The sequence below is a fragment of the Anser cygnoides genome, chromosome 22, assembly GCF_040182565.1.
Source record: "Anser cygnoides isolate HZ-2024a breed goose chromosome 22, Taihu_goose_T2T_genome, whole genome shotgun sequence".
Taxonomy (NCBI): domain Eukaryota; kingdom Metazoa; phylum Chordata; class Aves; order Anseriformes; family Anatidae; genus Anser; species Anser cygnoides.
Genome location: NC_089894.1, coordinates 7,716,133 through 7,743,305, shown reverse-complemented (window position 1 = coordinate 7,743,305; position 27,173 = coordinate 7,716,133). Strand labels below are relative to the sequence as shown.

The following is a 27,173-nucleotide window of genomic DNA, read 5'->3' as shown; positions in this document are numbered from 1 at the left end:
TTCCCATGAGTCAAGCAGAAAACATAAATGAAAGGAGCAGAAGCAAATGCGCCCCAGCCCTGCCGCCCCCTCAGGACAAGGTTCCGTGACAGAGGCAGATTCACCACCCACGCAGCTGACCGGGGGCCGGGACAGCCCCGCCGCGGAGCCGCTCCCAGCGCAGCGCTGCCGTGGTCCCCGTTACTCACTGGCCGCTGGGTGCCACGCTCCTGGTGGGAGACACGGGGTGAACTCATGCTCACGTGGAGGAATTTCCAACAAGAATTTGCTTGCAGCTTACAGCGAGGCAGGGAAGCATCCCTGCTCCACCCAGCTGCACGACTGCAGGCACCCCTCCACCAAGAGGAGCACCAGGAGCGGGGCCGCGGCACCCCAACGCCATCCCGAGCTTCCCTGGGGCTGAGACCCTCACGGGGAGATGCCCAGCCAGGGCAGCCCCTGGTCTCCCTTCCTCTGAGAGCTCCCATTTAAACTCCCCCAGCACCCAGGGCTATGGGTCTGCAAGGGGGGGCACGGGGAGCCCCAGCAGCAAAGGCTGCAGGAGCACGGGGGACGCATCCTGCCCCTTCCGTCCTCACCAGCAGCTGCACCTGAATCATCACTTAACAGCGCCAGACCTCTGCTCATGAATCACTTGCACCCTCCTCAAGTCTGTGCCCCAGGCACAGGGATGAGCCTGACGGCTGCTGTGCGCTGCTAAAGCCGTGTTCGGTTCAGAGCTGACCTCAGCTCTCAGCCGGGGTTAAGGAAAGAGCGAGCACGGTCTCCCAGCGCATCAACCACTTGCTCTGCCCTCCCTCTGGCGAGGTCCTGCCTCAGCCTCTGCCCCCCTTCAAGATCAGAAAACTGTCAGAAAACCAGTGAGAAACGAGGCAAAGCCTGATTCTACAAAAGGAACGAATGAATTAGAAAACAGAAAAAAAAAAAAAAAAAAGCAGGGGGTTTGTCTCCATCTGAAAGCCCAGCACGAGGAGGCCGAACACGGAGGGAAGCCCCTGGTGCCACGGCAGTCCCTGCTGTGCCAGCTCTGCCTCCAAGCTGGGCAGTGCCAAGCCAAGCCTGCGGTGAGGGAGGGACTCTTCTGGGTGTCCCAGCCCCGTGGGTTTCCCAGCAGCTGCCCTGCTGCCTCCCCTCCTGTGCGGGCACAAGGGTCAGGCCCCGCTCACAGCGCGGCGATGGCCTTGGCGGCGACGCGGCGCCCCAGGGGCAGGCTGAGATCCGTGATGGCCAGGACGATCTTGGGGCTCGACATGGTGGACACTTTCACCAGCTCTGAAACCTGCGGGGAGAGAGGAGGCACACAGCCGGCTCAGGGCAGCACGGCAGAGACGAGAGGCAGGCGGCTGGGCTCACGCCAGAGCCCCAGGGCTGGCCGAGCAGGCTGGGGACTGCACGCTCATGAGAACCCCAAGCTTAAATCACCATCGCCCTCCCGCTTCCCCCGGAGCCAAGGCTGGGTTGTCCCCGGGTGCAGGCAGAGCCCAGGGCTGCAGGGAGCTGAGGACAGAGCTGGAGCTGGTCCCTGGTCTGTCAGCACCGAGCATGGAGCCGTGGGAGCAGGGAAGGGGACAGAGAATGAAGAGCAGAGCCTCGTCTGCTCAAACCAGCACCTCGAGCTACCCCCAGCGCCCTCCCCATGCCCTGAACGTGCCCGCCTGTCCGGTGGGGCGGCACGCGAGCACCCTGCAGGCGGGGAGAAGCACCCCTGGGGTGGGACTCACCATGGTGAAAGGCATGAACTGGAGGATGCTGCCGCGGCTGCCCTGCTCCAGGCAGTCCACGCACTCCTCCATGAACCACTGCACAAACTGGGTGTGGGTGCCGGCCGTCTTGGCCCCCAGGATGGAGGAGATGAGCAGGAAGAGGTTTGCTGTGGAGACAGGGAAATAAATATCAGAGGCTGTGCGGGCTCGGGGAGGCCAGGGACACGGCTGGGGTGGCCCGAGCCCCCTGCGCAGGGTGCCCCTGGGGACGGGTCCCCGCCGGTGTCGCGGCACGGCAGGACCCCACCCCGCAGCCAGGCCCCGCGGGCAGGATCCGGCCCCGCCATTACCTAGCACCCTGTTCAGGGGGTCCCTCATGCTGACGGTGTGGAGCTGGGAGGCGGACAGCGAGGTGCTCATCGAGCGATCTGTTGGGGAGGAGAACGCACGTCAGGCTGCGGGGAGGTCGGAACAGTCCTCAGCTGTGCCAAGGTGCCCTCCGCAGCCAGCGCTGAGTCCTCGAGAGCTCCCAGCCTCCGGGCTCTGCTCCGAGCCATCCCCCAAGAAGGGGAGGTTGGGAGCACGGTGCTTGGTGCCCTCCATGCTTAACGAGCGGCCCCCGCTGTTTGGGCACCCCGGGGATGCGCAGCAGGCTGACGGGCTCCGCCGCCATCCCGCTCTGCCCGGGCGCTTGCCCGCACACGCCAGCCCCAGGCGTGACGGAGCGCAGCAGCTCGGGGGGGGCCTCGCATCCCGGGATGTGTCACCGGGCCTCGCTCTTGCACAAGTCACATTCATTCCGAGTCTGACCAAGTCCGATGACATCCCCGAGGGGCGAGCGTGAGCGAGGCTCCGCGAGTGTGACTGTGCGAGTGTGAGTGTGCCTCCCCGCTGCTCCCCACCGGGGTGTCATCGCAGCAGTGACTCGACCCTGACGCTTCACCGGGGCACGAGCGGAGTAACGCAATGTCACGCTCGGGAGAGGCGAGCGGCGCGCTGCCCCGGCCACGCAACGCCGGCGCTATCCGTCCCGTGCGTGCCGCCAGCTGGGTGGAGCAAGCCAGATGTTCACCAGCTGCACGGCAGCGCTGGAAGCTCGCTCTCGGGGCAGAATTTAGCTAACAGAGAGCCAAGGCGTGACCGATGGACTAGCAGCACATCCTGGGCATGCCAAGGGGATCTGCGCGACCCGCGCCGAGAGGCACCGCTGGGTCCCCCCTGCTTGGTGCCACCTCCTGCAGCGGGCTGGGAGGCTCAGGATCCCGCGCCGGCCCTGAAATGCAGCTGCTGACAAAGCCAGCAGGACCCACAGTGGGATGCTCTGAGGATGCTCACCGAAAAAAGAAAGCCCTCCCCCACTTTTCTCATGGAATCACGAGTTGCGCGGCTGCTGCAGGAAGCAGGATTTCCACATCACTACAGCAAACAGCCCGAAAAAAGTCCTGAATGTCACTGGGAAGAGGTGGAACTGCACCAAAAAGTTAAAAAAAGATAGTGATATAAAGGGAAAAGCCCGCATTTCAACAGCAGCGAAACCAACAAAAACCACAGGTTATCACTGTGTTGAAAACCGGCAAACAAAGAGCGGGCTGGGATCAGGACGTCGGGGGGGGGGGAACAATGACCAGGGAGCATCCTGACTCACTGCCGCGACTCGGACACGGCCGCTCGCTGCGCGCAGCCCGCGGGCAGGAGGGCGCGGGTCCCCCCGGCGCACGTCCTGCCGGGGCTGTCGCAACCCGCAGCGCCGCGCTCGGGGACGCGGAGACGTGACTGCAGGGACTCATCGGCTCTGCTCGCCGCCTTGTTAATAACAGTGGAATTTCAGGATCTAGCCACAAACAGAAACGTCACCCCTCGCCACCCTTGCTGGGACGGTGACATCGGGGTCTCTGGTCCCACACGGGCTGGCCAGGGGTGACAGGGCTCGAACAAAAACCTCCCCGAGCCCCTCACGTGTCCGGCACGGGGTTAGGTGGCACCGTTACGGAGGGAAGGTGTAACCTCATCGCCTTTCCTAAGCTGTTGTCATCAGAGAAGTCAGAAGCTTGACCTTTTGGAGCAAAAGCTCCACGGGAACCCAACATAACACACTCGAGCGCTCTGAATCTTCTCAAAATACCCTGCGTTATGTCAAACGCTGCTGCGGGTCCGTCCTGGCAGCAAAGGGACTGTCAGGCACGCTGCCCGTCTGCTGGCAGCACACGTGGCACCGGCACAAGGCTCTGGAAAGGTGGAGAGGCGAGCAGGGAGCCTCCCTGCTGCCTTCAAGAGCACTTGGCCCGCTTGGGAAGTGTTTCTGCGCCCAAGCACGTCTCACACCCAGAAACGAGCGGCGGGGCAGCACGGAGCCTTCCCCGGGAGCAGCCCTCCCCGCCTGCACTTACTGGGGCTGGAGAGGATGTTGGAGTCTTCCTCGTTGGAGCTCAGCAGGCGCATGAGCTTGGAGGGCTGCGTGTCGTCCAGCGGGAACAGGCTGATGTAGTCCTGGGGGACAGAGGGGGGGGTCAGCCCCAGCAGCCCCTCTGCGGGGCCCATAACCCCCCCGGTGAATGTCTCAGTTCACCCGGAGTGACTCAGCCCGGGCCGGCCCCGTACGGAGCACCTCGTTACGATCCCCCTTTCCCAGAAAAGGGAAGGGAAAACCCTGCATCCCGAGGTCAAGGGACCAAACATCAGACAGCCCAGCGGACCTGGGTGGGGAGCCCGGTCCCAGCGACTCCCTCCTCCTGCCGCTGTCACCTCCCAGCCAGCTCCCATCCTTGGGCACAGAGCGCCTCCAAGAAAACCCCGCTCCGTGTCGGACGCACCTCGATATCCTCCCGGTGCCTCTTCTTCTGCCTGCTGGACGCTTGGCCCTTGTTGTGGGAGGAGTAGGAGCTCAGGGCGCACCACACGGAGAGCCTGGGGACAGAGCAGGGGTGCTGCAGAGCTGCCGCCATCCCACACGGGTGGTGGTGGGGGCCAGCAGCTCCTGCCAGCCCTGTGTTGGGGCCAGAGTGGGAATTGGGCTGCTGGGCCCCACTGGGGACAGCCCAGCCCCCTGTCCCAGCACGGAGCATCTCCCCGTCCCCACAAACAGGCCCACGCACCCTGAGGAGCACAGTGAGCACAGCACCAGGGCTTACTTGGCCAGTGCCTTCCCCGGCGGGTCCATGAGGGTGTGCCACTTGGAGGAGTCCGTGAGCAGGTTGGGCAGGATGTGGCCCAGTAGGGTCAGCGTCAGCTGCTGCATGTCCAGGCAGAAGATGGCGTACAGCAGCTCCACGGCCCGCAGCGTGTGCTCCTTCCGCGTCTCCTTCAGCAGCTCCTGCGAGGCACGGGGCAGGGCTGAGGGGGGCAGGGGTACGGCTGGACCCTTCCCCGCTCTCCTCCTGCGCTCAGAACTGCCACCAGAGCACAGGCAAGACCCAGCAGTCCTGGGCTGGACACCCAACCGCAGCGCTGGAGGTCACGGCCACCTCCCTCCTGCACCCCATACCTTGACCAGGTTGTTGCAGAACCAGTAGACGCCCCCCATGTGCAGCAGGGTGTCGAAGATGTGGATGGAGCGGCTGTCGACCCAGCCCTTCTCCAGCACCTTGGTGAACATGCTGGTCAGCACCTCCTTGATGGGCTTCTTGGGGGGCAGCAGGTTCCAGTAGGGGATGGTGTCCATGCCCGTGGAGGGGAACTTGATCTGCGTGGCCGTCTGCTGCAGGACGTCCGCGCACATGTGCTCCAGGATGGAGCTCATGATCACCACACTGTGGCCGAGAGAGAGAGACGGGATCAGGCGGGCTCCGGGAACCAAAAGGGAGGGGAAGGGCCAGCCCGGGGCGTGCTGCGAGCCAGGCTCACCGCTCGTTGTAGAACTGCAGCGTGTTCTCGCCGTACAGCGGGGTGGCCAGCTGCCGGATCATCTGCAGAGACTTCTCCCGCTCGTCCAAGCCCAGCATGCGGACGTGGGCCACCAGCCAGGCCACCGCACACACCGCCATGCTGCACACCTTCCCCTTGATGTTGTCCGTGATTTTCTGCGGGAGATGGGAGCGGAGGGGGATGGCACAGACGTGGGGATGCCGGGGTGAAGCCTGCGCATCACCGCCCAGGGCAGAGTCCAAGCCTTTTTCTCTCCGTGGGGTGAATCTGCCCCTGCCAACCCCGCAGCCCCCAAAGGGGCGATGTCAAAGGGCCACACCAGTTCCCCACGCAAGCCACAAATTAGACAGCGAGCTCTGCAGTGACTGCAGCAGCACTGAGGGCAGGAGGACAGGGGAACTCTGCCCTGCCCGAAACTAAGCCCTCCTCGGGGCGCAGAGCCGGTGCCCCGCTCTGCCCTGCACCCCCCTCCCACCGGCCCCACCTGGATGGACTCGAAGGTGAGCACGCCGTTCTCCCAGGCGTTGAGGATCTCCAGGATGGCGGCCGAGATGCTCAGACACGCCTCGTGCCACTTCATCTGCCTGCCGGGGAAAGAGGCAGAGGGGTCAGGTACCTGCCCAAAGCAGCTGCTCCCCTCCCGGCGCCTGCCCACACGCGGAGCCCTTACACCAGCTTCATCTCGGAGGAGTTGTTGAGGAGGGCGACCAGGGATTCCACCTTGGTGGAGTCGGGGCAGAAGCAGGGGTGGTCGGGGTTGAGGATCTTGCCCTCCTCGGGCATACAGGTCAGCATCCAGGTCTCGAAGAAGGGCACCTCGCCCGCCGGGCTCGACTCCGACAGGATCACCTGGAAGGGAACCGGCCCTGGGTCTGCCCCGTGCCCTGCAGGGACCCCGCCTGGAGACCCCCACCCTGGGGAGGATCCCCCAGCCCGGGGAGCTCGTGGCTGGGGAACCAGCACAGCCCAGAGACGCAGGCACTGGTCAGCACCAGCGCAGCACTGGTTTCCAGTCTGCAGGCTGCGCTTTGCCCCTTCTGCACGGGACTCTGCCGGCACCACGGCCCATCTCCAGCAGCATCCCTCGGGGAGATGCCAGCAGAGGGCCAGTCCCGAGGGGCTGCGAGCGTGGCGGCAGGGTCACCGTGCCCTGCAGAGCACAGGCTGCTCGTCCCCCGCCCCCCGAGCTCTGCTCAGGCTCCCCAGCACTGGGGTCGGCTGCCCCACGGCTCCGGGATGCGCGGCCCAGCTGGCAGCCAGCTGCGAGCGCTCCCGAGGGGGACACGAGCTGGGAATCCCGTACGCCGCTTCCTCCCTCCAGCCCCCCGACACCCAAGGGACGCTATTTTTGACAAAAGCTTTGCACATCTGTTCGGCAGCAGCTGGTCAGGAAAGTCGCTCCGGGCTGGGCCGGGGGCTGAGACCTCAGCAGAGAGCCCCGGGCACATCCGCTGGGGGCTGCCCCCAGCCAGGACTCCCCCTCTCCGCTCCCCGGGGCCGGCCGGGCAGCTCCCCCCCACACACTGATTTTTCCCTCCCTTCTCCACATTCCTGGCGTTTCGGTATCGTTTCACCTCTCAGCACACACAGATGTCGAAACGGGGAAAATTTTCACGCAACCAAAGTACCGTTTCCTGAGGGAGGCTGCGAGTTCCTCCTCTGCCAGGGGAGGGCTGACGCTCAGCTCGGGCTCCCCCCTACACCCCCCAGGGCAGCCGGAGCCAAACCGTGCGGGGTCAGAGGGGCAAGGCTGGGAAAAGGCCGGGGAGATCGGAGCCTGCCCAGAGAGGGTGCGGCAGCAACGTTCCCACACCGTGGTATCGAAAAGGGGGGGGCACAAATCAAAGTCCTCGGAAACGCTGACACCCCCGTTCCGTGACTTTACGCAGGCTGATTTCTGGCTGCCCCGGGGGAATCGCGCCGGGCGCTTCACCCGCACACAGCGGGGCGCTGCCTGAGGGGCAGCTGCAGGACGTGGGGACGGTGACAGGGCGCTGGGGACAATGGCACGGCCGCTAGAGGAGGCTGGATGCTGCGGGACAGAGGCTGCCGCTCTCGCAAGGTCAGAGCCCCACCGCTGCCTCCCCAGCCCCGCTCCCCGGGGGCGCAGGGCGCTTACCTCCGAGCCGTAGGTCTGGGCCACGTGGCACAGCATGAGGAAAGAGATGTCGAACAGCAGGGCCCGGACCGAGGCTCCCTTGGCTGGGGGAGGAGAAACAAAGACCTGAGGGACCTCACGCAGCACAGGGAGGCAGACGGGCGGCACTGCGAGCTTGGGGGCCGGGGCCCTGCCTCCTCCGGGGTGCTTTCCTAACCCTCAGGTGTTTGTGTGTCGATGAGGGCTCGAGGGGACATGCCAGGTGCTCCCCTCACCCCTGCCTGCCCCAGCTCAAGCTCCCAGAACGGCTTTGACCTCCATTTGGCAGCCCCGGCCCAACCCCGGGCTCCCTCGGTGCCGTGGAAGGTCAGAGCACTCAACATGTTTAATCACACGCAAACGCAGTCAGAGTCCTTATCTCAGGCGCCGTGCTGACACATCACCCCTTCCAGGGAAGGAGCCGGGGCAGGGCCGGCCCCGAGGGGCCCCAGGGGCTGGGGACGAGGGAGCTCCTTCCCCGCCAGCGGGGAGCACCCTGCTTTGGGGACGGACACGCGGGTGCCAGGTGTGAGACCCAAAGGGCAGCAGGAGCCCGGATCCCCTCTGGCACCCGGCCACGTGGCCGTGCCGTGCTCCCTGCCGGCAGCCCCTCGCTGCCCCGGCACAGCTCAGCTCGCCCTGGCACCGCAGCCAGCCCCAGTTTAACCCGTCAGGGACCCCGTGGGCCCCCCCGGCGTCCCAGCACGCGGCAGCGGGGGAAGCAGAGCTCACGCCACCCCGCAGACGGATGCGCACGCACTTACAGCCTTCTCCGCTGATGTGCTTGGTGAATTCGTTCAGCCTGGAGGGGGCAGAGAGAGCCGCAGTGAGGCGTTAGCATCGTTACCATCCTTAGCATCGTTAGCATCGCGTCAATCAGCCCTCTCCCCATCCCCCGGACAGGCAGGGACCCCAGATGTCGTGACCACGGCCACGCCGGGCTGCGCTCTGCAGTGGTGCTGTGCACCCAGCCGGGCTGGTGCTGCTCGAGCTGCCCCCCTCGGCGGGCGAGGGGGCGTCACGCAGCGCCACGCGTGCTGGTGCGTGTGCTCTAACCAGGACACGGGCGCCTGGGGACCGCGGGCACGCACGCAGCAGCACCTTGGAGCTGGGGCTGTGCTGCAGCTTCCAGCTCTCACCTAGGCCCCAAACCAGCCTGACTTCGATACCCTGCCCTGTTTACAAAGGAGAGGGAGTGGGGACGGCTTCCCCAAAACCCCAGGGCTCCACTGGATCAGAACCCGGGCCAGAGGCAGATCCAGCCTCAAGAGTGGAGGGAACTGGGACACGGAGCGGAGAAAGGGCAGCACGGCCGAGGCACGCGGCTCTGGGGCAGAGGCTGGGGGCTGCCCGCTCACCCCAGCGCTCGGGGACGGCGTCATCCAGGTGGACACTCACTTGATGAACTTCCGAGCGAAGGATTTCAGCTTTCCCGTTGCTGCTGCCGCCGCCAGCAGCAGGTCCAGGCTCTTCCCAGACAGCATGTGACCCAGGACCCCCAGCAAGCCCTCAGGGGATTTGGAGTGATCCGCATCCATGGTCTACAGAAAAAGAAGAAAAAAGGAGGAAAGAAATCACGAGGAAGGCAGGTTGCGGAGCAGCAATACAACTCCAGCCACTGGGGCAGAGCTGATCAGCTGCCAGAGCCATCCCGTGAGGCCTCCGTGAGCAGGGACCTGCAGGGCTCACGGGGCTGGGGGGGACCCCAGGCGCCCCAGGCTCTGCGGGGCACGCCAGCTCCCGCACAGAGGAGAGCTGACACAGGCAGGGGCAGCACAACCAGCAGCAAAATGTCTTCGGGAGCGAACGCAGCAGCAGGAGTGACGCAGAGACGGGGGGAGTCCCCGGGGACGGGGGGGAAATGCATGCGGGGGAGCGGCTGGGAGAACGGGCAGAGCGGGCTGGGCTCGGGCTGCTGGCACCACCGACTGCGCCGTGCTGCCTGACAGCTCCTCCAGCTTCCAGGGAAGGAGGAGGGGAGCTCCAGAGCTCCAGCCGGCGCGGCAGGGACTGCGACAAGGCTGGGAGCGATTCCTCCAGCCCAGCACAGGGTGGGAGCAGGGTGCCTCCCGACCACCCCGGCTGCCTGGAGGTGCTGCTGGAAGCGGGCTCTGGGCGGAGGCCGGCGCCGAGGCAGGAGGGGACGCACCTTCAGGATGTTGGTGACGGTCGGCTCGGCCCGCAGGATGAGCCTGGGGTTGGGCTGGATGTTGGCGTTCTCTGCCGACTTCAGGTGCGGGGCGTGTTCCCTGTCTGCCATCCTGGGGACCCACAAAGAGGGGCGCTGAGCAGGGGGGGGTGTCACTGCCCTTCTCCTCCCACCGCCTCAGGGCGGCACCGGCTGCCACTCGGAGATGACAGGCTCTGCCCCGCGCCGTCTGGCACCGAAAGCAGAGCCTCAGCCCCCTCCAGGCCAGGGTGCTGGGCTGCAGGGCAGCCAGCGGCGCCGCAGCCAGTCCTTCCTGCTCCCCGCGAGGAGGGCGGTGAGACGAGGGACCCCAAAACCCTGCTTGGTCACCCGGGCTCTGGAGGGGGCCCTACCGTTTGTCGATCAGGTTGGTCATGTTGGCCTCCGAGAGCAGCCCCTGCTTGCTGCACTCCTGCAGGAGCAGACTCATGCAGTTGCAGCTGGAAAAGAGAGGAGAGGAGAGCGCTAGCCCGAGGGACGGCATTCCCACTGCCCCGACAGGGACACAGGGCAGGGGGGGCAGAGCAGCGGTGCCAGACCTCCCTGCCACCCCCGAAGGGCAGGACAGAGCCGGGCAACCCTTTGAAAACCAGGACTGGAGCCTCCTGGACGCAGCAAGCGGTCAGAACTCCTGAGCTGTCCTCCTGCCTCTGCTCCCAGCCCTCTGAGGGGCTGCAGGGCTGGAAGCAGCTCCAGACATCACAAAGCATCAGCCCCGCGTGAATCAGCTGTCAGACACTCGCTGCCTTGCTCATTTGGCAGCGCCGCAGCCTCAGGAAGAAGGAACCCGACCAGAAATCGAGCGTTTTGTCATATAGTAGGAAAAGCCTTGCACGGAGCTGCCCCAGCAGCCCAGACCGCAGCTCCCCGCAGCGCTGCTGGGGGCTGGGGGGGGGAACACAGGCCGGCCACGGGCTCACGGTGCTGCCGGCGAGCCCGGGGCACGCGAGCACTCACTTGCATCGCTGATCGGCCGTGTCCAGCAGCGGGGTCAGCTTCAGCAGGAACTCGAAGGCGCAGTTCACATCCTCGGTGAAATCCTGCCGCACACAAAGGCGAGCGCTCAGCCCCCAGCGCTGCTGGCACCAGCCTGCCTTTCCCTCCCACGCTGCCCCGTCCGGCAGGGCTCAGCCCGTTTTCCCACCCCAGCCACCCTCGCCCGGCTTTGGCCGGGCCCCAGCACCATCAGGACAAGCACCATCCGCTCGCGCACGACGCTGCGAACACCTCCGAGGTCCCCTGAGCCTCACCTTGTCCCCCTGGGGATACTTCTTGAGTTTCACCAGCACCTGGGGGATCTGAAAGACACGGGGGAGCGATGTGACCGAGAGGCAGACCCCTTCCTGCAGCCAGGACCTCTCAGCAGCACGGGCAAAACCCGCCTGCGAGCAGCGACTGCCCTCCCAGCCTGGGGCAAGGAGCGTTCCTCCAGCAGCTCGTGCGCCCAGGGGACTTTTTCCCCCCCACCTCCCCTCTGCAGGGCCCTTCCAGCAGGACGAGGAGCAGCAGGGCACGGCCAGGCAGGCTGCGGAGGAGCACAGCACAGGCCGAGCGTGTGTCAGGCCTGGAATCAACGCAGATCCCTTTTGCCTGGTGCGCAGACAAGAGGCGCAGCGGAGTGGTGCCGGGCTGCCCGCCGCTGAGCCGTGGGAGCGCCGGCCTGGAGCCTCGCTGGGGCATCCTTCAAAGGCCCCCGTTTGCCCCGCCACGTCCCTGGAAAAGCCACTCGACAAAACAAAGTGGGGCTGGGCTGAAAAGCGGGCTGCAGGAGGGCTGCCTGCAGGCTCAGCCACCTCGTACTGGCCGGACAGGGCGAGTGGGGGCCCCGAGGGGCACGCCAGGGGTCAGGGCTGATCGCCGTGCCAGGCTTTGGCGCTGAGCAGGGCCAGGTGCGCAGGGAAAGGCAGGAGCTGGGGGCACCACGCGCCCCCTGGGGCTACGTCCTACCTTCAGGAAGGTGAAGGCCGTCCACTTGAGCTCCTCCGTGCCCTCCGGGGACTCGATGAGGCCCACGAAGCAGGCCTTCCAGATCTCCAGCACGAAGAGCGGGGAGGGGATGCGCTGCGGGGCACACGGACAGGAACCCCCAAGTGCTGGGAGAACAATAACGCGACTCCCCCAGCCGCAGCCAAGCCCTGCACCCCCTGCAAAGCTACTGATGGGCTCACACGACTCCCCGCAGCCTTCCCCATGTCCTCGGACCGGGATCAGCCCCCTCCTCGCCCAGCACGACCCTGCTCCACGTCTCCCAGGCCACCCTGAGCAGGACCAGGGGGTGCCACGACTGTACCTGCATCCTCTTCACCATCATCAGCTGCTCCACCAGCGGCTGGGTCTCTCCCGTGAGGTTCATGGTGCCCTCCAGCAGCACCACGGCGTGCACGGTGGGGAAGCCGGTCTTGTTCAGCTGCTCAGAGTGAACCGAGAGCATGGTGGGGATGCTGGGGGGAGGGAGATGATAACGCAGGGTTACTGGAGCCTTGCAGGGACGGATCCTTGCTCCTCCTGTCCCATCCTCCCTTCCCAGCCAAGCCCCAGACCTCTGCGGTCCCACATCTCTCTGGGGCAGGACAGCTTGCCACCCCTGCCCTGCAGAAGAGCCTTTGGGCACGTCCAAGCCCCACCTCAGGCCCTGGAAGCACCTCCTGGGGCAGGCAGGACGGGGACAGCAGCTCTGCCCACGCTGGAGCAGCTGAGGGATGGCGAGGGGCCCTAGGAGCCCTGTAGGATTCCTTTGTGGCAGGTCACCAGTCCCTGTCCCCTTTCCTGCTCCAGGGTTTTCACCAGCCCCAGCCCACTGCCAGCACAGGAGCCCGAGCTGGAAAGGGACAGGAAGGCGGGGAGCCGGCGTGGAGGGAGGCAGGAGGAGGGCTCAGACCCCTTTCACCCTCCAAAAGCCCGCGAGGACAGCAGCACGAAGCTACCTCTTGATGAGGGAGATGCAGTCGTCAGCCTGGCTCCGCAGGGTGGAGTTGCTGAGGCTGCTCAGGCTCTCCCCCAGCTTGACGAGGGACTGCTCCACGGTGCTCCACGAGGCTGCGGAGGGAGGGCAGGCGTTCGGTGGGGGGGGACAGGGACACGACGAGAAGCCAGCAGCCTGGTTCTAACGCACAGAGGGCTCCCGCGGGCAGGAGTCCGCACACCTCTGCCCGCCCGGGCTGCGGGGGGGGGGGCTGCGTGCTGGCCAGCAGCTCCTTGGCACGGCCTCTTGGCCAGGCACGGGGACCGAGCGGAGGCGCGGAGCTGTGCCAGGCGGGCTGGCAGAGCTCAGGACCCGCCGCGCGCCCGGGAACGGCTCCCGCAGCCTTCGCATTAATTCTGCTCCTCTTCCAAGGGCAGCGCGCAGGGGAGGGGGCAGGGGGTGGCACGGAGCCAAGGAGGAGACGGTTACGGCAACAGGGCTGGGAGGCGGAGGGGCTCGGAGCCGCAGGGACAATGCGGCAGGAGCTGGGCAGGGGGAAGGGGAGGTGGCAGCTCCCCAGGGCCAGCCGCGAGCAGGGGGGAGCCCTGGCGGCGGCCGCGGGCCGAGCATGGCCCCCGGGGCAGCGACGTACACGTCTCCTCCAGCTTGGCGATGTGGATCAGGGCGCGGTTCTTGGTGCTGCCCAGCATTTTCTCCAGCCGCTCCAAACACATCTTCAGCTGGCTCTCGGCTGCCGCCTGCTCCAGCGTCTCCTTCACCTTCTCGGCGTAGAAGGCGGCGCAGTGCAGGAGCCAGATGAGGGCACTCAGCAGCGCCCGGCACAGCCCGATGCACTCCTCTGCCTTGCCGTGGCAGCTGGGAAGAAGGGGAGAGAAACGGAACCGTGCTCACCCTGGGCCCAAGGCACAGAAATGGGGCACCCCGGGGAACCAAACCACGTCCCGCGCGCCCAGCCCGGCTCCCCTGCTGCAGACCTCGACCCGCTCGGCCCGCGAGCGTCTCCCCCACGCCAGGGGAAATAACAGCCTGCCCAGTGCAGGCTCCTCTCTGGCCACTCAACTGCAGGGAAACTTTCCAAGCCTCTAATCAAATTATCTTGCTAAGAGAGGCTCAGCGCTGATCAATGTGTTTCGAGAGGCGAACGCTTTCCCCTCCTGATGCACAAATCATCGGGGCCAGAAGTTTTGATCAAATTAAGCGGAGGATCAGATTAGGCAGGAACTGGATTAAGTGGCCAGCTCTGCAGTTGGCCAGCAACAGCTCCTTGTTAACATCTGCGACTGATGCACATTCATCGCCGCTGCTTCATTTCATGTAATTGAAGAGCTGCTACCTTCAGCCTTCCTCCTCCCGCTCGCCCACGCCGCGCGCTCTCCGCACCGGCCTCCCAGAAGAGGCTGTCAGGGGTTAACAGGAAGATTCCTCAGCTTTCTATAAAAGTTTTTTGTGGCCTGAATTGTCTGGTCTCCCCTGGGCCCTGTGACACCAGCGGAAGAGCACGAAGCAAAACAAGGCAGCTGCACGGAGCGCCTGGGGCAGCGCAGGCAGGACTGCGAGCGTTGGCAGCCGGGGCCCTGGGAAGCCGCCGAGGCCACACAAGAGAAACAAAACAGAGAGGGGACAGAAACCCCCGGGCTGCAGGGCTTACACCCACCCGTACCGACCTCAGCTGGGCAGGAATATCGTGGCAGAGGCCTTAGCCCAAAATAAGTGGGTTTCTGCAGCTTCCCACAAAGCCGGCGGGGTTTCAGACATGCCCCCCTGCTCTGCTCAACGCTGGCACTCGCACGGCATCCCAGCCCGGAGCGGGTCGGCAGCTTGGGAACGGAGCCGGAGGGGGGAACGGAGCCAGGGTGGGCACCCCGTGATCGGCCGGGGGCTCGCGGGGCCACGGCAGGGCCGCGCCGTACCTGAGGCGGTCGCAGAACATGTCCATGATCTCCAGCAGCGACTGGACGCACAGGTCCCGGGAGAAGTCGTCGAACTACAGCAGGGAACAAGGAGGGATTTCAGAAGGGGGGGGGGGGGTGAGGAGGAAAAAAGGGGGGTGCCGGGCTGCAGCACTTCCAAAAGACAGACATGGGACACCCGCCCAAACAGGAACGGGGTCAGGGCTGTCCCTTGGCCGGGTCGCAGCTGTGCGGGGTGGCAAAACGGGAGCGCGGGGCGGCGCGGACCAGGCTGCGTTTGTGAGCAGCCCTCCCCGAGGCTCCGCGGGGGCCCGGAGCTCTGTTTCGCGGCCCCGCTGACGCGGCGGAGGCTCGGTGCCAGCCCGCGCGCCCACCCCCGGCTCGGCGGGGCTGGCAGCGAGCGCCGACAGCCCGGCTGGCCGCGGGGACGGCAGCAGCGCCGCTGCCGCCTGCTCGGCGGAGCAGATGGGGCCGCCCTGCCGGGCCGGAGCTGGCCCGCGGGTCCGCGCCGAGCCCACGCTGCTCTGAAGGAGGAAGCCGCCGCCGTCAAGGTCAGCGCTTCTCCGACGGGCAGCGCCGCCGCCGAGCCCGGCCGTACGCTGCCTCTGCCGCCCCGAGAGCCCTGGAGAGGGGTGCTGGCCCTGCCCAGGGGCTCCCCGAAATCGCCGTCGGGCGCGGCGCTCCGAAACGACGCCAGCGTCGCTCGGCCACCAGCGCTTCGCTCCTCTCTGCGAGCACAAGGAGGGGAGAGGAAAATTCTCCCCCCCTTCTGTAACTCTCTCTTCAGATCTGGGGGTGCTCTGACGAGCACCAAACACCGAGCAGCCGCGTTTCTGCGGTGTCCTCGCCCCCCTCACAGCGGCACGGGGACGCCCAGCACCTCGGGAGGCAGGCAGCAGCCTCGTGGCTCCGCCGGCCGCAGGAGGATGCTGCTCCCAGCAGCCAGGTGTGGTTTACACAAAGGTGCCGCGGGGCAGGAGCCCGTCAGGCGCCCCACACGACACGGGGACGAGGTTTTTGAGCCCACGGAGCGCGGCCGTGCCCGGCAGCACCGGCAGGGCCGTCCCCAGCGGGCCGCGACGGGGCTGGCGCGCTGCTGACTCAGCGCAGGATGTCATTTTACACTTGACCTATATTCGGGGAGAGTCGCGGGGCGGGAAATGGATCCGCGGGTCTCAGGTAAAGAGAAAAACCTCGGGGAGCAGCTGGCGGAGCCGTACCTTGCTGATGGCCATCAGCACCGTGGAATAGGACACCATCTAGGAACAAAGCAGAGAGCCCGGGCGGGCGCGGTGGAGCGGCGCGTCGGCGGGCGCTGTTTGCGAGCGCGGCGCTCGGTGCTGAGGAACGGCGAGGTCAGGGCACGGCCCCGGCGCTGCCGCCGCGGACGGGGCCGGGGCGCTGAACCCGGCACAGATCCCAGCAGACGCTTTGAGATGAGGGCCGCCTCGCTTCACACAAACTTCAGGCGACGCTAAAACGCCGCGCGAAGGAAGCGCGGGGCTTCCGGCGAGCGCGGAGGCTCTCGGGGCGAGGATCCCTACCCTGCGCGCAGCAGGCAGGCCCCACTTACAGAAACCTCCCTGCCCAGGGCACCCACCGAGCCCCCCTCCACCCCACAACAGCAAGGCACGACGCCTGCGAGGCGCAGACGGGACGTTTGGGGTGTCTGCCCACCACCCACCCTGCACCCCGGGCTCTTTGCCTGCTAACTGGGGCCGCGAGGTGACAGCCAGCGGCGTCTGCGGCGCGGGAAGGGCGATTACCTGCGAGCTGATAGCGTATTTCAGGTAGGACAAGATGAGTGGGTTCGGCGACGGCCCGATCATCGCCTGCTCCAGCAGGGCCTCTGCAAACGAAGAGAGGGGCCAGGAGGTCCCGGGTCAGGCAGCGCACAGCGCGGGGACACACACACGGCACAGGGACACACACGGCACGGGGACACACGCACCGTGCCCTCGTTTGTGCTCTCACCCCCCAGCAAAGGCTGCAAAGACAAACCTCGTTACCCACGGCAGCTCTGCGCAGCGCTGCCCTGAAATCAAACGAATCCCCGAGCTTTCTGCTTTCTCCTGAATGACCCAGGCAGCGCCAGCAGCCTCCTGCTAACAACTCAACTCTCCCAGGCATCCCGGGCCCGATCCAGCGCCAGCTGCTCTCCCAACACGTTCCCCTTCCTCCCACGTCCTGCCCGGGGGGCTCTGGCAGCCGCCAGCGCGCGACTCCTGCCCTGCTACCGGGGGCCGGACTCCGGGCACACCACGAACGGCCCCGTTTGGGCAGGATGGGCCCCGCACGGGGAGGCTGGAGGGGCTCTGTCCGCCCCATCTGCTCAGCCAAGCCTTTAATCGATCGCTTGAAGCGGGGCAGAGCGCAGGGAGCGCCTCCCAAAAGCAGGCCCCGGGCTCGAAGTAGGTCAAGGCACCCGGCCGCAGGACGGGGGAGGCGGGCGGCCCCCCCAAAAAAAGGTGGCACCGAGCCGGGTCCCGGCTGCGGGAGACGCCCGGGGTCCCGGTGGAAGGCTGCAAACGCGGCCGGGGGCATCGCAGCTCGGAGCCAGAAGGCTGCCAGCGGCCGAACCCTCCCCGCCGGCTCGGGGAGCGCCAGCACGAGCCGGCCACACGCTGGTGCCCACCGCAGGCGTGTCAGCGCGCATTTGCCGGGCACGGCCGTGATTCGGGGCGCCCGTGCCAGGTTTTTCTTCCTTTGTACTCGAAATCTGAGAGGCGCGAGCCGGGGGGATGGGGCGCCGTGGGCTGGGGGAGGTGACAGCTGCCCGCGTGCCCGCAGCCTGCCAGCCCTGCGCCGCTCCTGCAGCAGAGCGGGATCCGTCCCCGTCCTCACCACGGGGGAACCGCGGGCTAACGAGCCTCCCCAACGAGGACGGGCTGCCTCGTTCCCCGGCAGAGGTGCCGAAGGGTGGCCAGGAAAAACCCCATTTCTCTGGGAACTGCGGGGATTGATCGTTGCCGACCGGCCGGTGGGAAGCTGAGGGGCGGAGGGGCTGGCACCCAGCGCCCTGAGCGGGCACCCAGCAAATCCAAACCCCCCCGGGGCTGCCCCACAGCCACATCCGGGCCCCACAGCTGCTAGAAAAAAATACCAGTAGGGTGGAGGGAGGAAAAAAAGACCCACTGGGGCAAGATCCTGCGCCCCAGCAGGGCGAGGAGCAGCTCGGTGCAAGCGCCAGGGCCGTTCGCCTTTAACGCGGCGAGCCTCGGGCAGCGCTCGGGGTTTGTTTGTCCCAGGCTCGCAAACCCGCGCCCCTGCGCAGGAAAACAAAGCTCGCGACCAGTTTCTAAAATCGGCACAAAGCCCTGGCAAATCTTTAAACCGTGCGGCGCAGCGGGCACCGGCGGCTGGCAGGGCTTGGGGCAAACGCCCTTGAGTAGGGACGGGAAAAGAAATCCCGATAAGCGGGGGCGGGAAGGGGCCTTTGGGGGGGGGGGGGGGGGCAGCACCAGGCCCCTCGGCAGCACCCCTTCCCCCTGGGGACGTGCACAGCCGCGAGGCTGCGGGGTCGTCCTGCGCCCTCGCTGGGGGAAACCGAGGCACGGAGCCCAGAGCCCTGCGTGCAGCAGGGGGGTGGTGTGGGACGGGCAGCGTGACCCCAAATGTGGGGGGGACACTGCTGTGACCGTTGTGGGGTGTCCCCATTGCCATGCGTCCCCATTACTGTCCCCCACTGCTGTGCCGTTGTGGTGTCCCCATTGCTGTGCCCACTGTGGTGTGTCCCCTGGTGCTGTGCCATCGTGGTGTCCCCGCTGCTCTGCCCACTGCCGTGTCCCCATTGCCATGTCCCCTGTTGCCATGCTACTGTGGTGTCCCCACTGCTGTGCGCCCCCCATTGCTGCCCCCACTGCCACGTGTCCCCTGGTGCCGTGCCCACTGCCACGTCCCCATTGCCATGCCATTGTGGTGTCCCCACTGCCATGTCCCCATTACCACGTCCCCGTTGCCATACCGTTGCGGTATCCCCATTGCCGTGCCCACTGCTCTGTGTCCCCCGTTGCTGTCCCCATCACCGTGTCCCCACTGCGTGCCCCCCACCGCCGGGCCATTACGGTACCCCCGTCCCCATCCCAGTTCCTGTCCCCATCCCCATCCCCTGGTCCCCCCAGCCCGCCCCCACCCCCTTTCCCCATCCCCCCCAGCCTTCCCCCATCCCCCCCACTCCCCCATCCTATCCCCAGCCCCTTCCCCATCCCTGTCCCCGTCCCCCCAGCCCCTTCCCCGTCCCCCCAGGCCTGCCCCCACCCCCGTTCCCCAGCCCCCCAGCCCCCCCAACCCCCACCCCCAGCCCCTTCCCCATCCCTGCCCGTCCCTCCATCCCCTTCCCCACCCCCCCCCCCCAGGCCTGCCCCCCCCCCTCTGCCCCCATTCCCCCCCCCCCCCGCCCCCCCACCTGCCAGGTTGAGGATGTCCCAGGTGGCCCCCCCCCGGGGGAAGAAGCGCCGCATGTTGACGGCCCACTGGTAGTCGCTCCAGCGCTCCTTCCAGGCCTGCAGCAGGGCCTGCTTCAGGTTCACCACCTTCATGGCGCCGGGTGGGGGTCCCGGGAGGGTCCCGGGGGGGTCCCACACGCGGTACCGGGGGTGGAAGCCGAGGGGGGGCCGAGCCGGGCCCGCAGCCCCCGCCCGCAGCCCCGCGCCTGGCTCCGGCCGCCGCCCGCCGCCCTCAGCGCCTGGGCACCGCCATCTTGGCGCCCGCCAGCAAGCCGCGCGCTGATTGGGCGGCGGGGCGCGGCGGGGCGCGGGGCCTGCCGGGAGTTGTAGTTCGGGGGGGGTGGGTGTAAATCTGCCCGGTGCTGGGTGTGCAAACACGGGCGTGCAAACACGGGGGGTGCAAACACGGGGGGGTGCAAGCAGGCCGCGCAGACAGGGTTGCAAAAGTGCAGGCTCCAAAGGTGTGCAAGCACCGCGTGCAAAGGCGTGGGGTGTGCACGCAGGGGGTGCAAACGCGGGGGGTGCGTGTGGGTGTGCAACAACGGCAGTGCAGCCAGGTGGGGGGGGGTGGGTGTGCAAGGGGGTGTGCACGGGTGGCTAAGGGCGTGCACGCCTTGGTGCGCACGGGGTTCTGTGCACACGCGTGTGAGCTTGGCTGCAGGCGAGCAGGGGGGTGCCTGCGCGTGCGGGGATACACGTGTGCGCGTGCAGGTGTGCACAGCCCCCCCCTGCACACACGGACACCCCCGCACGCACCCAGCCGTGCCCGCAGCCGCCCGCACCCACCCGCGTTGGCGGGACCCAGCGGCAGCCGCCCCCTCCCCGGCTGCGCCAAAACCAGCCAAAAACCGGCAGGATTCCCGCCGGCCATCGCCATGGCAACAGGCAGATGGGGAGTGGGTGCCGGGGGGGGGGGGGGGGGGGGGGCTGCACACCGCGGGGGGGGGCCCCGAGCCCCCCACCCACCACCACTGAATCCCCATCAGCGGGACAAAGCCCCCCCAGGGGCCTACAAGGGGGTGCCCCACGGCACCGGCTGCCCTAGGGTGGGCTCGTGGCCCCCTCCCCGTGCCCCCCCCCGGTGCCCACCCCCCCCAGCCCCGCTGGGGGGTCTCGGCGGCCCCTTAATGCCCGCGTTAATCATTCATGGGGCCGGGGCGCGCGGGCGGCTGCAAATCCCCCGAGAGCCGCAGCCGGGATTAGGCGGGCGAGCCGCGGCCCAGCCGGCGGCGTGGGGCCCCGGACCCCGGCTTGGGGGGGGGGGGGTAAAAGGGAGAGGTGGGGGGGGGGGGACACCCGGCCCCTATTCATGAGGACGGATTTCCTGTGCCGAGGACGGGGATGAGGCCGAGGGGGGGTCCCCACAGCTGCTTGTTGTGGGGGGGGGGAGGTAACCGGACACTCGGAGCCCCCGGGTGCGAGACCCCCGTCGTGGGAGCGGGGAGCGCACGGAGCCCCCCCAGCACCGGCACCGGGGGTTGTGCCCCCCCCCCAGTAAAGCACCCCCACGGCTCCATGAGGGGCTCTGGGTTTGGGGGGGGGGAAGGGGGGGGTCCATCTCAGCCCCCCCCCCCCCCCCCCGGCGTGGGGAAGGCGCCGCCGAGGCCTGGGCCTGGCTCCCCGCCTTGGCAGGGCGCCCCCGGCACAGCTGCCTCCAGCCGGGGGGGGGCCGGATGGGGCCGGGGCCGTTCCCAGCACCCCAAGCTGGAGGGGGGGGGGTGGGGGAAATGTGAAGGGGTGGGGGGCACCCAGCCCCCGGTGCCGCTTCCCACCCCCCCCCCCCCCCCAAGGAGGCGTTTTACAGGGTATGAAGGATGGGATGCAGGGGGGGGGGTGTTGGGGACACCCCCGCGGGGCTGCTGGGCTCAGCATCACCCCCATCGCCCCCGGGAGAAAAAAAAAAAAGGGGGGGGGGGTCCAAGGTGGGGGGGGGGCTGCTGCGCGGTGCCGCCAGCTCGGGCTAAATATAGCGGAGCAGCGGGATGGATTTTAATGAGCTTGTTCCGGCCGGCTGCACCGCGGCCCCTCCGCGGCCCGGGGGGGGGTCCTCGCCCCAAATGGGGCCGGGGGGGGTCGGGGGGGGGGTCGAGGGGGCTGTGGGGGCAGCTGGGTGCACCAGGGGGCTGAGAGCAGGCAGCGCACCCCGGGGATGGGGAGGGGGAAGGATGCAGCCCCCCCCCCCCTTGGCCCTGCCTCAGTTTCCCCTTTGGGGTGGGGGCCCCAAGGGACACGGGGATGGGGGGGGCGGGGGGGGGGGGGCACGGGCTGGGGGCAGCCGAGCTCAGCCCGGCCCCGGCCTTATCGCGGGCAGACGGCGCTGGTGGAGGGGGGGGGGGCCGCGGGCGCGCCGTGTTTGCCGAGGATAAAGTGTACGGCGGGGGCACCCGCGCCCCCACCCTGCCACGCTGGCGGCCCCGCTGCCCGGGGCTGTGGGAAGGGGGGGACTAATGGGGGGGGTCATGGGAATGGGGGGGGGTACAGGGCCGTGAGGATCAGGGGGTCACAGGGACCTGGGGGGGGGGTTACAGGGCCATGGGGACTGCAGGGGGGGTCACAGGGTGATGGGGACAAGGGGGGCATGGGGACTGGGGGGGTCACAGGGACCTGGGGGGGGGGGTTACAGGGCCATTGGGACAAGGGGGGCATGGGGATTGGGGGGGGTCACAAGGCCACGGGGACCAGGGGATCACAGGGACCTGGGGGGGGGGGGGGGGAGTTAGAGGGCCATGGGGACTGCAGGGGGGGTCACAGGGACCTGGGGGGGTCACAGCGCCGTGCGGACTGCGGGGGGGGGGGGGTCACAGGGCCATGGGGACTGGGGGGACATGGGGATTGGGGGGGGGTCACAGGCCATGGGGACCAGGGGTAATGGGGACATGGGGGGGGGGGGCACCGGGCCATGGGGACTGCTGGAGGGGGGGTCACAGAGCCATGGGGAGCAGGGGGGTATAAGGATCGGGGGGGTCACAGGGCCTTGGGGAGCAGGGGGGCCGCGGGGCTATGGGGACCTTGGGGACCACAGGTGCGGGGCACCCACCATCAGCCCAGCACCCTGGGCTGCCACCCCTGGGTGCCACCGTCCCTTGGGGGGTGTGAGGGGGGGGGGGACACACACACACGCCATGCCAGCAGCCCTTTAAACCCGGGCATTATGGGATGTGTAGTCCGGGGGGGGGGGGGGGTGCTGAGCGCGGGGGCTGCTGGGAAGGAGCTCGGGGGGGGGACGGGAGGGGTGGGGGTGCTGGGGGGGGGGCGACCCCAGCACCACCCCTGGTGACCCCCGTGGGCCTCGAGTGCCTGTGGCCACCCCTGGCCCCCAGTGGCCTGCTGCGCAGCGGGGTCCTGGCCCCACAGCCCCCCCGCCCCACAGCCCCCCACCCCAATGCCCTTGGGCAGCGTCCCCAGACCCCCCCCCCGTGGGCACCGTCCCCAGGACCCCCCCATCCCCGGCTGTGTCCCCATGTCCCCATCCCCGGCCCCCCGTGCACGTCGCCCCCAGCTGTCCTCGGTCCCTGTCCCCAGCCCCCCGTGGTCCCCGACACCGTCCCCAGGTCCCTGGAGGGACCCCCCCAGCCCCCCCCCCCCCCGGGCGCTGTCCCCCCCCCCTCCCTCCGCCTCTCGCCCCCCATCTCCGTGCGGGCCCATCCCCGGCTCCCCGCGGGCGCCGTCCCCGTCCCCGTCCCCCCCCCGTTCCTCGATCCGTGTCCCCCGTGGGCACCCACGCGGGACCAACCCCATCCCTGGGGGCTCGGGGAGGGCACGGGGCGCGCACGGTGGCGCGCGGGGAGCGCGCAGGGAGCGCGCGCGGAGCGCACGGAGGCGCACGGGGAGTGCGCACGGAGGGCGCAGGGGGCGCGCAGGGGGCACGCGGAGCGCACGGAGGCGCACGGGGAGTGCGCACGGAGGGCGCAGGGAGCGCGCAGGGGGCACGAGGAGCGCACGGGGAGCGCGCACGGAGGGCGCAAGGGGCGCGCAGGGGGCACGCGGAGCGCGCGGGGAGCGCGCAGAGAGCACGAAGAGCGCACGGAGGCGCGCACGGAGCGCGCGGGGAGCACAAGGAGCGCGCGGAGCCCGCGCAGGGAGCGCGCAGCGGGCGCGGCGGCGGCGGCGGCGGCGGCTGCAGGGAGCGGCTGCGGCCGGCGGAGGGGGCTGCGGCCGCGGCGGAGCGGGCGGGCGGGCGGCGCGGCGGGGCCGGGGGAGGAGCCAGGCGCCGTCGGCCGCCGCCGCCGCTGCCGCCGCCGCCGCTGCCGCTGCGCCCCGCTCGGCTCCGCTCCGCTCCGCGTCCCCCCCCCCCGCCCCGGCTCCGCGCCCCCGGCCCCGCCGCCGCCGCCGCCGCCGCCCAGGTACGGCCCCGAGCGGGCCCCGCCGCCGCCCCCGCGCCCCCCGGCCCCGCCGCAGCCCCGGTTGTTTACCGAGGGCCCGCGGCCCCCGGGCGCCCCCGGCTGTAGCCCGGGCGCAGGTCGGGCCGTGCAATGGGGGGGGGGGTAGAGGGGGGGGCGGGAAGCGCGGGGCTCCCCCGGGCCGAGCGCGCCCCGGGAGGCGAATTGCGGGTAAATATAAAAATAGCCAATTTTTTTTTAATTATTTTTTTTAATTTTTTTTTTTTTGGGGGGGGGGGGAGGGAAAAAATCCGGCTGTTCGGCACGGGAGGAGGGGGGGGCGCCGCAGGGCCGGGGGTACCGCCCCCCCCAACCCCCCGCTGCCCTGCCTTGCGCCCCCCCCTCCCCTCCTTTTATCCCCCCCCCTCCCCCTCCAGCGCTCGGTGCTGCAGCGCGGGGCTGCCCCGGGGGGCCACGGCCGCTGCCCACCCCCGCTGGGACACACGCACACACGCACACGCACACACACGCACACAACGGCACCGCCAACCGAGAGGGGGGCCATGCGCGGCGCGGCCACGGCAGCTCCCCCCCGGCCCCGTGGCAGCTGCGTGGCTGCGGCGTGGCGTGGCCGTGGGCCTGCACCGGGGCTGCACGGTCACCGGTGGCCGGGCTGCAGGGAGCCCGTGGCCGTGCCGTGGTGGTACCGTGGCCGTGCCGTGGCCGTGCTGTGGCGGTACCGTGGTGGTACCGTGGCCGTGCCATGGCCGTGCCGTGGCGGTACCATGGCGGTGCCGTGGCCGTGCCGTGGCCGTGCTGCAGGGAGGCCGTGGCCCGGCCGTGGCGGTGCCGTGGCCCACCGTGGCGGCGGCGGTGGGGCCGTGGCCGTGCCCCGTGGCCGTCCCCGCCCCGCTCTTGGCAGGCGGCGTCAGGAATGCATTTAATATTTTTTTTATTTTTTTTTTATTATTTTTTGATTTTTTTTTTTTCTCTGCTGGAGGGAGAGCGCCCGTTTTTTTTTTTTTTTCGTTTGTTTGTTTTCGCTGCTTTTCGCTGGGGCGGGGGCGTCCACGGCACGGGCAGAGAGGGGGGCACCGGCGGCCGTGGCCGTGCCCGTCGGGGTGCCCCCGCGAGCGGGGCCGAGGGGCGTGGCGGGGCCTTGCCCTCCCCAAACCCGCCCCGGCCTCCCCAGGCACGCCGGCTCCCGATTCCCGGGGGGGGGGGGCCGAGCTGCCGCGTCCCCCCCCCCCCCGGCCTGGAAGAAGCGTGGCGGCGAGACCGCCGGCCACGGTGCTGCCGCCGGGGCGTGGGCCACGGTCACGGGCCCAGCTCCGGTGCAGCCCCCGGTGCGCCGGGGGGAAACTGAGGCAGGGCAAGCAGGCGCCGCGGCCAAGGTCACCCCGGGCGGCCGAGCCGAGCCGGCGCTCGCTCGGGCCTCTGGCACGACCTCGCCGCCAGCTGTGCCGCGCCGAGCCGTGCCGGGCGCGTGCCAGGCAGCGCCGGGGCGTGCGGCCGCGGCGGTGGCCCCCGGCGGCACCGCGCCGACCTTCAGCGGCGACGGCCGCCGTGACCCCCGCGCCGTGCCCTGCCGCGCCCCGCGGGGCTGACACCGCCGTGACCGGCAGCGAGGCGGGGGTGTGGGGGGGAGGCCGGGCTCAGCCTCACCCCGCTTGACCTCCGCCGGTGCCAGCCCCGGCGCCGCCCGCCCCGTGGCCTCCCTGTGTGCCGGGGACCCCCGCAGCTCGGCGCGGGGCGGGGGCCGGCGGCGGCGCAGCCGTGCGGCACGGCAGGCCCCGGTGGAACCAGTTTGGGGAAGGCTTCTCCCGCTCGCTCGCTCGCTCGACGCCGCGGTCCCTCCTTCCCCCCCCCACCCCCCCGCCCGGGGGTCTTGGCGCAGGGTGGGGGCACGCTGGAGGCGTTCAGCGCCCCCCCTGCCATCGGTGTGCAGCTGCCCGCGCCCCCCTGCTGCTCCCATCGAGGCGCACGCACCCGTGTGTCCCCCCCCCCAGCCCTGCCGGTGCTGGGGGTCCCCGGGTGGGTGCGCGGTGCTGCTGGGGTGGGGGCACAGCCCGACGCTCCCTCGCCCCCCCCTCCACTGCCGCGCTGACCTTTGCAGAGCCACGGCGCTGCCGCCCTGCGCGCAGCGGGGGGTGTGGATGGGGGGGGCTGGGGTGCACGACACCGGGGTGCCCGGTGCGGTGTTGGGGTGCCGGCTGCCCCCACGGCCCGGTGCGAGGCCGGCTTCGTGCCAAAGACCCCCCCCTCCCCCTCTCGCTCACCCCTTCGAACCCCGGGGAGGGGTCGGGTGGGCACCCCGCGCCCCCCCGCCCCTGCAGGCGCGGGGTGCTGCGTGGCGGCGGGCGCACCTCCCCGTCCCCGTCCCTTCCTGGGGGGGGCCGCGGCACCAGGAAGCGGCCCCCTCCCCGCCTCGCCACGCACTTTCCCGGGGCAAGCGAGCCGCGGCTGTCGGCAAAGCCTGGAGCAGCTGCGGGCGGGCGGACGGGACGGCAGTGCCGGGACCCCCCCCCCCCCTCCCCAGTGCCCCCCAGCCCCGGAGCCGCGCGGCCGTGGGGCGCGGGCTGCGTTGTTTAACGCCCGACAGGCGGAGCCGGGCGCCTGGGTCCTCTCCCCGAGGAGCAGGAGGAGCGACGGGCGTTGCGGGGAGGGCGAAGGCGGGCGCGGGCAGGGTGCCCGGCGGGGCGCCCCGTGGCTCCGTGGGTCCCCGGCGTGGTGGCGGCGCGGTGGCGGCACGACGCGTGGCTCGCGTCGCCGGGCACGGTTTGGGTGCTCGCCTGCCCCGTTTTGCAGCTCCCGCTGCTGGGGACGCCGCGGGGACCGTCCCCATCCCAGGCTGGGTGCCCCACGCCAAGCTGGGTGCCCCGCACCCCCCCCGGCGATGCCGACCCCGGGGCGCCTCGTGGCAAGGTGGCTGCCAACAGCTCCCCTCCAAACAGGGGGGGGGGGCCCACGGGGAGGGATCGCAGGAGTCGTCCCCCTCCTGCCCCCCCACCCCCCACCCCGCCCGGTGCACGTGAACCGGAGCCCCCGCTCCTCTCCCCGATTTAGCAACGTCCCGATGCCCGTGCCAAGCTCCCGCCCCGCGGCGCTGAGAATAGCTCCCCGGCGTCCCGCGGCACGCGCGGGGCTCGGCCCCGCCGCAGCCTCCCCGGGGACAGGGGCACCCCACGGGGTCACCCCGCGAGCCCCGTCCGTGCGTGCTCATCGCACGCCAGGCACCCGGGGTCCCCGTGGGGCGTCCCGTGTGCGCACGGGGGGCCGGGGCACGGCTGACCCCGGCGTGACAGCGGCACTGGGCATGGACGTGGGGCCCCGCCGTGCCCTGATGGGGGAGCAGGGATCCGGCCTCATCCTGCCACGCACGGGAGAAGCGGTGCCGCAGCTCTTGCCGCACGCTGCTGAGCAGATCCCGCTGCCTGGCGCTGGTGGGATGGGGAAACTGAGGCACGGCCGGACGGGGCCGGGCAGGGCCGGCAAGGCCAGGAGCCGAAGCCGCTGCCTCATCCCGGCTGCGCACCCGGGTGCCACGGGAAGGAGCGGGCGGCACGGCCGCGGCTCGAGGCACCCAGAGCCCCATGGGGTTTGGGGTGGCCGTGCTGGCAGGGGTTGAGGTCGCGGCTCAGCCAGGCAGGTCCCCGTGCCACGATCCAGGACCTTTTGGAGGCGTGA

The 27,173-nt window shown here is 69.5% G+C and overlaps 1 protein-coding gene across 2 annotated transcripts; it reads right to left on the bottom strand.

Annotated features, from left to right (window-relative positions):
• Nucleotides 1–904: 904 nt before the first annotated feature.
• Nucleotides 905–19,442, bottom strand: MED24 (mediator complex subunit 24). 2 transcript variants are annotated; one of them, XM_066981581.1, is made up of 25 exons: nt 19,128–19,442; nt 16,489–16,571; nt 15,943–15,981; nt 14,723–14,796; nt 13,444–13,667; nt 12,814–12,925; nt 12,180–12,330; nt 11,837–11,950; nt 11,140–11,187; nt 10,847–10,929; nt 10,243–10,329; nt 9,851–9,962; nt 9,100–9,242; nt 8,466–8,503; nt 7,684–7,766; nt 6,235–6,413; nt 6,049–6,148; nt 5,544–5,719; nt 5,185–5,449; nt 4,832–5,013; nt 4,514–4,607; nt 4,091–4,190; nt 2,054–2,131; nt 1,722–1,870; nt 906–1,279 (listed from the first exon to the last, which is right to left on the bottom strand). In XM_066981581.1, exons 1-25 carry the CDS (start codon nt 19,258–19,260, stop codon nt 1,163–1,165), a joined length of 2,964 nt encoding a protein of 987 aa, XP_066837682.1. In that variant the 5' UTR covers nt 19,261–19,442; the 3' UTR covers nt 906–1,162. The 2 variants fall into 2 exon arrangements, with proteins under 2 accessions (XP_066837683.1, XP_066837682.1); XM_066981582.1 differs by lacking the exon at nt 15,943–15,981 and having other exon boundaries at nt 905–1,279.
• Nucleotides 19,443–27,173: the final 7,731 nt, after the last annotated feature.

What these genes read in the sequence shown, in the direction of transcription:
- MED24 (XM_066981581.1), bottom strand. Translation starts at nt 19,260, where the DNA reads ATGAAGGTGGTGAACCTGAAGCAGGCCCTGCTGCAGGCCTGGAAGGAG. An exon ending in TTCGCTCGGAAGTTCATCAA is followed by an intron (nt 8,504 to 9,099) that starts GTGAGTGTCCAC and finishes TGCCCCCTCCAG; the next exon opens with GCTGAACGAATTCACCAAGC. An exon ending in CCCAGACCTACGGCTCGGAG is followed by an intron (nt 6,414 to 7,683) that starts GTAAGCGCCCTG and finishes GTTCCCTTCCAG; the next exon opens with GTGATCCTGTCGGAGTCGAG.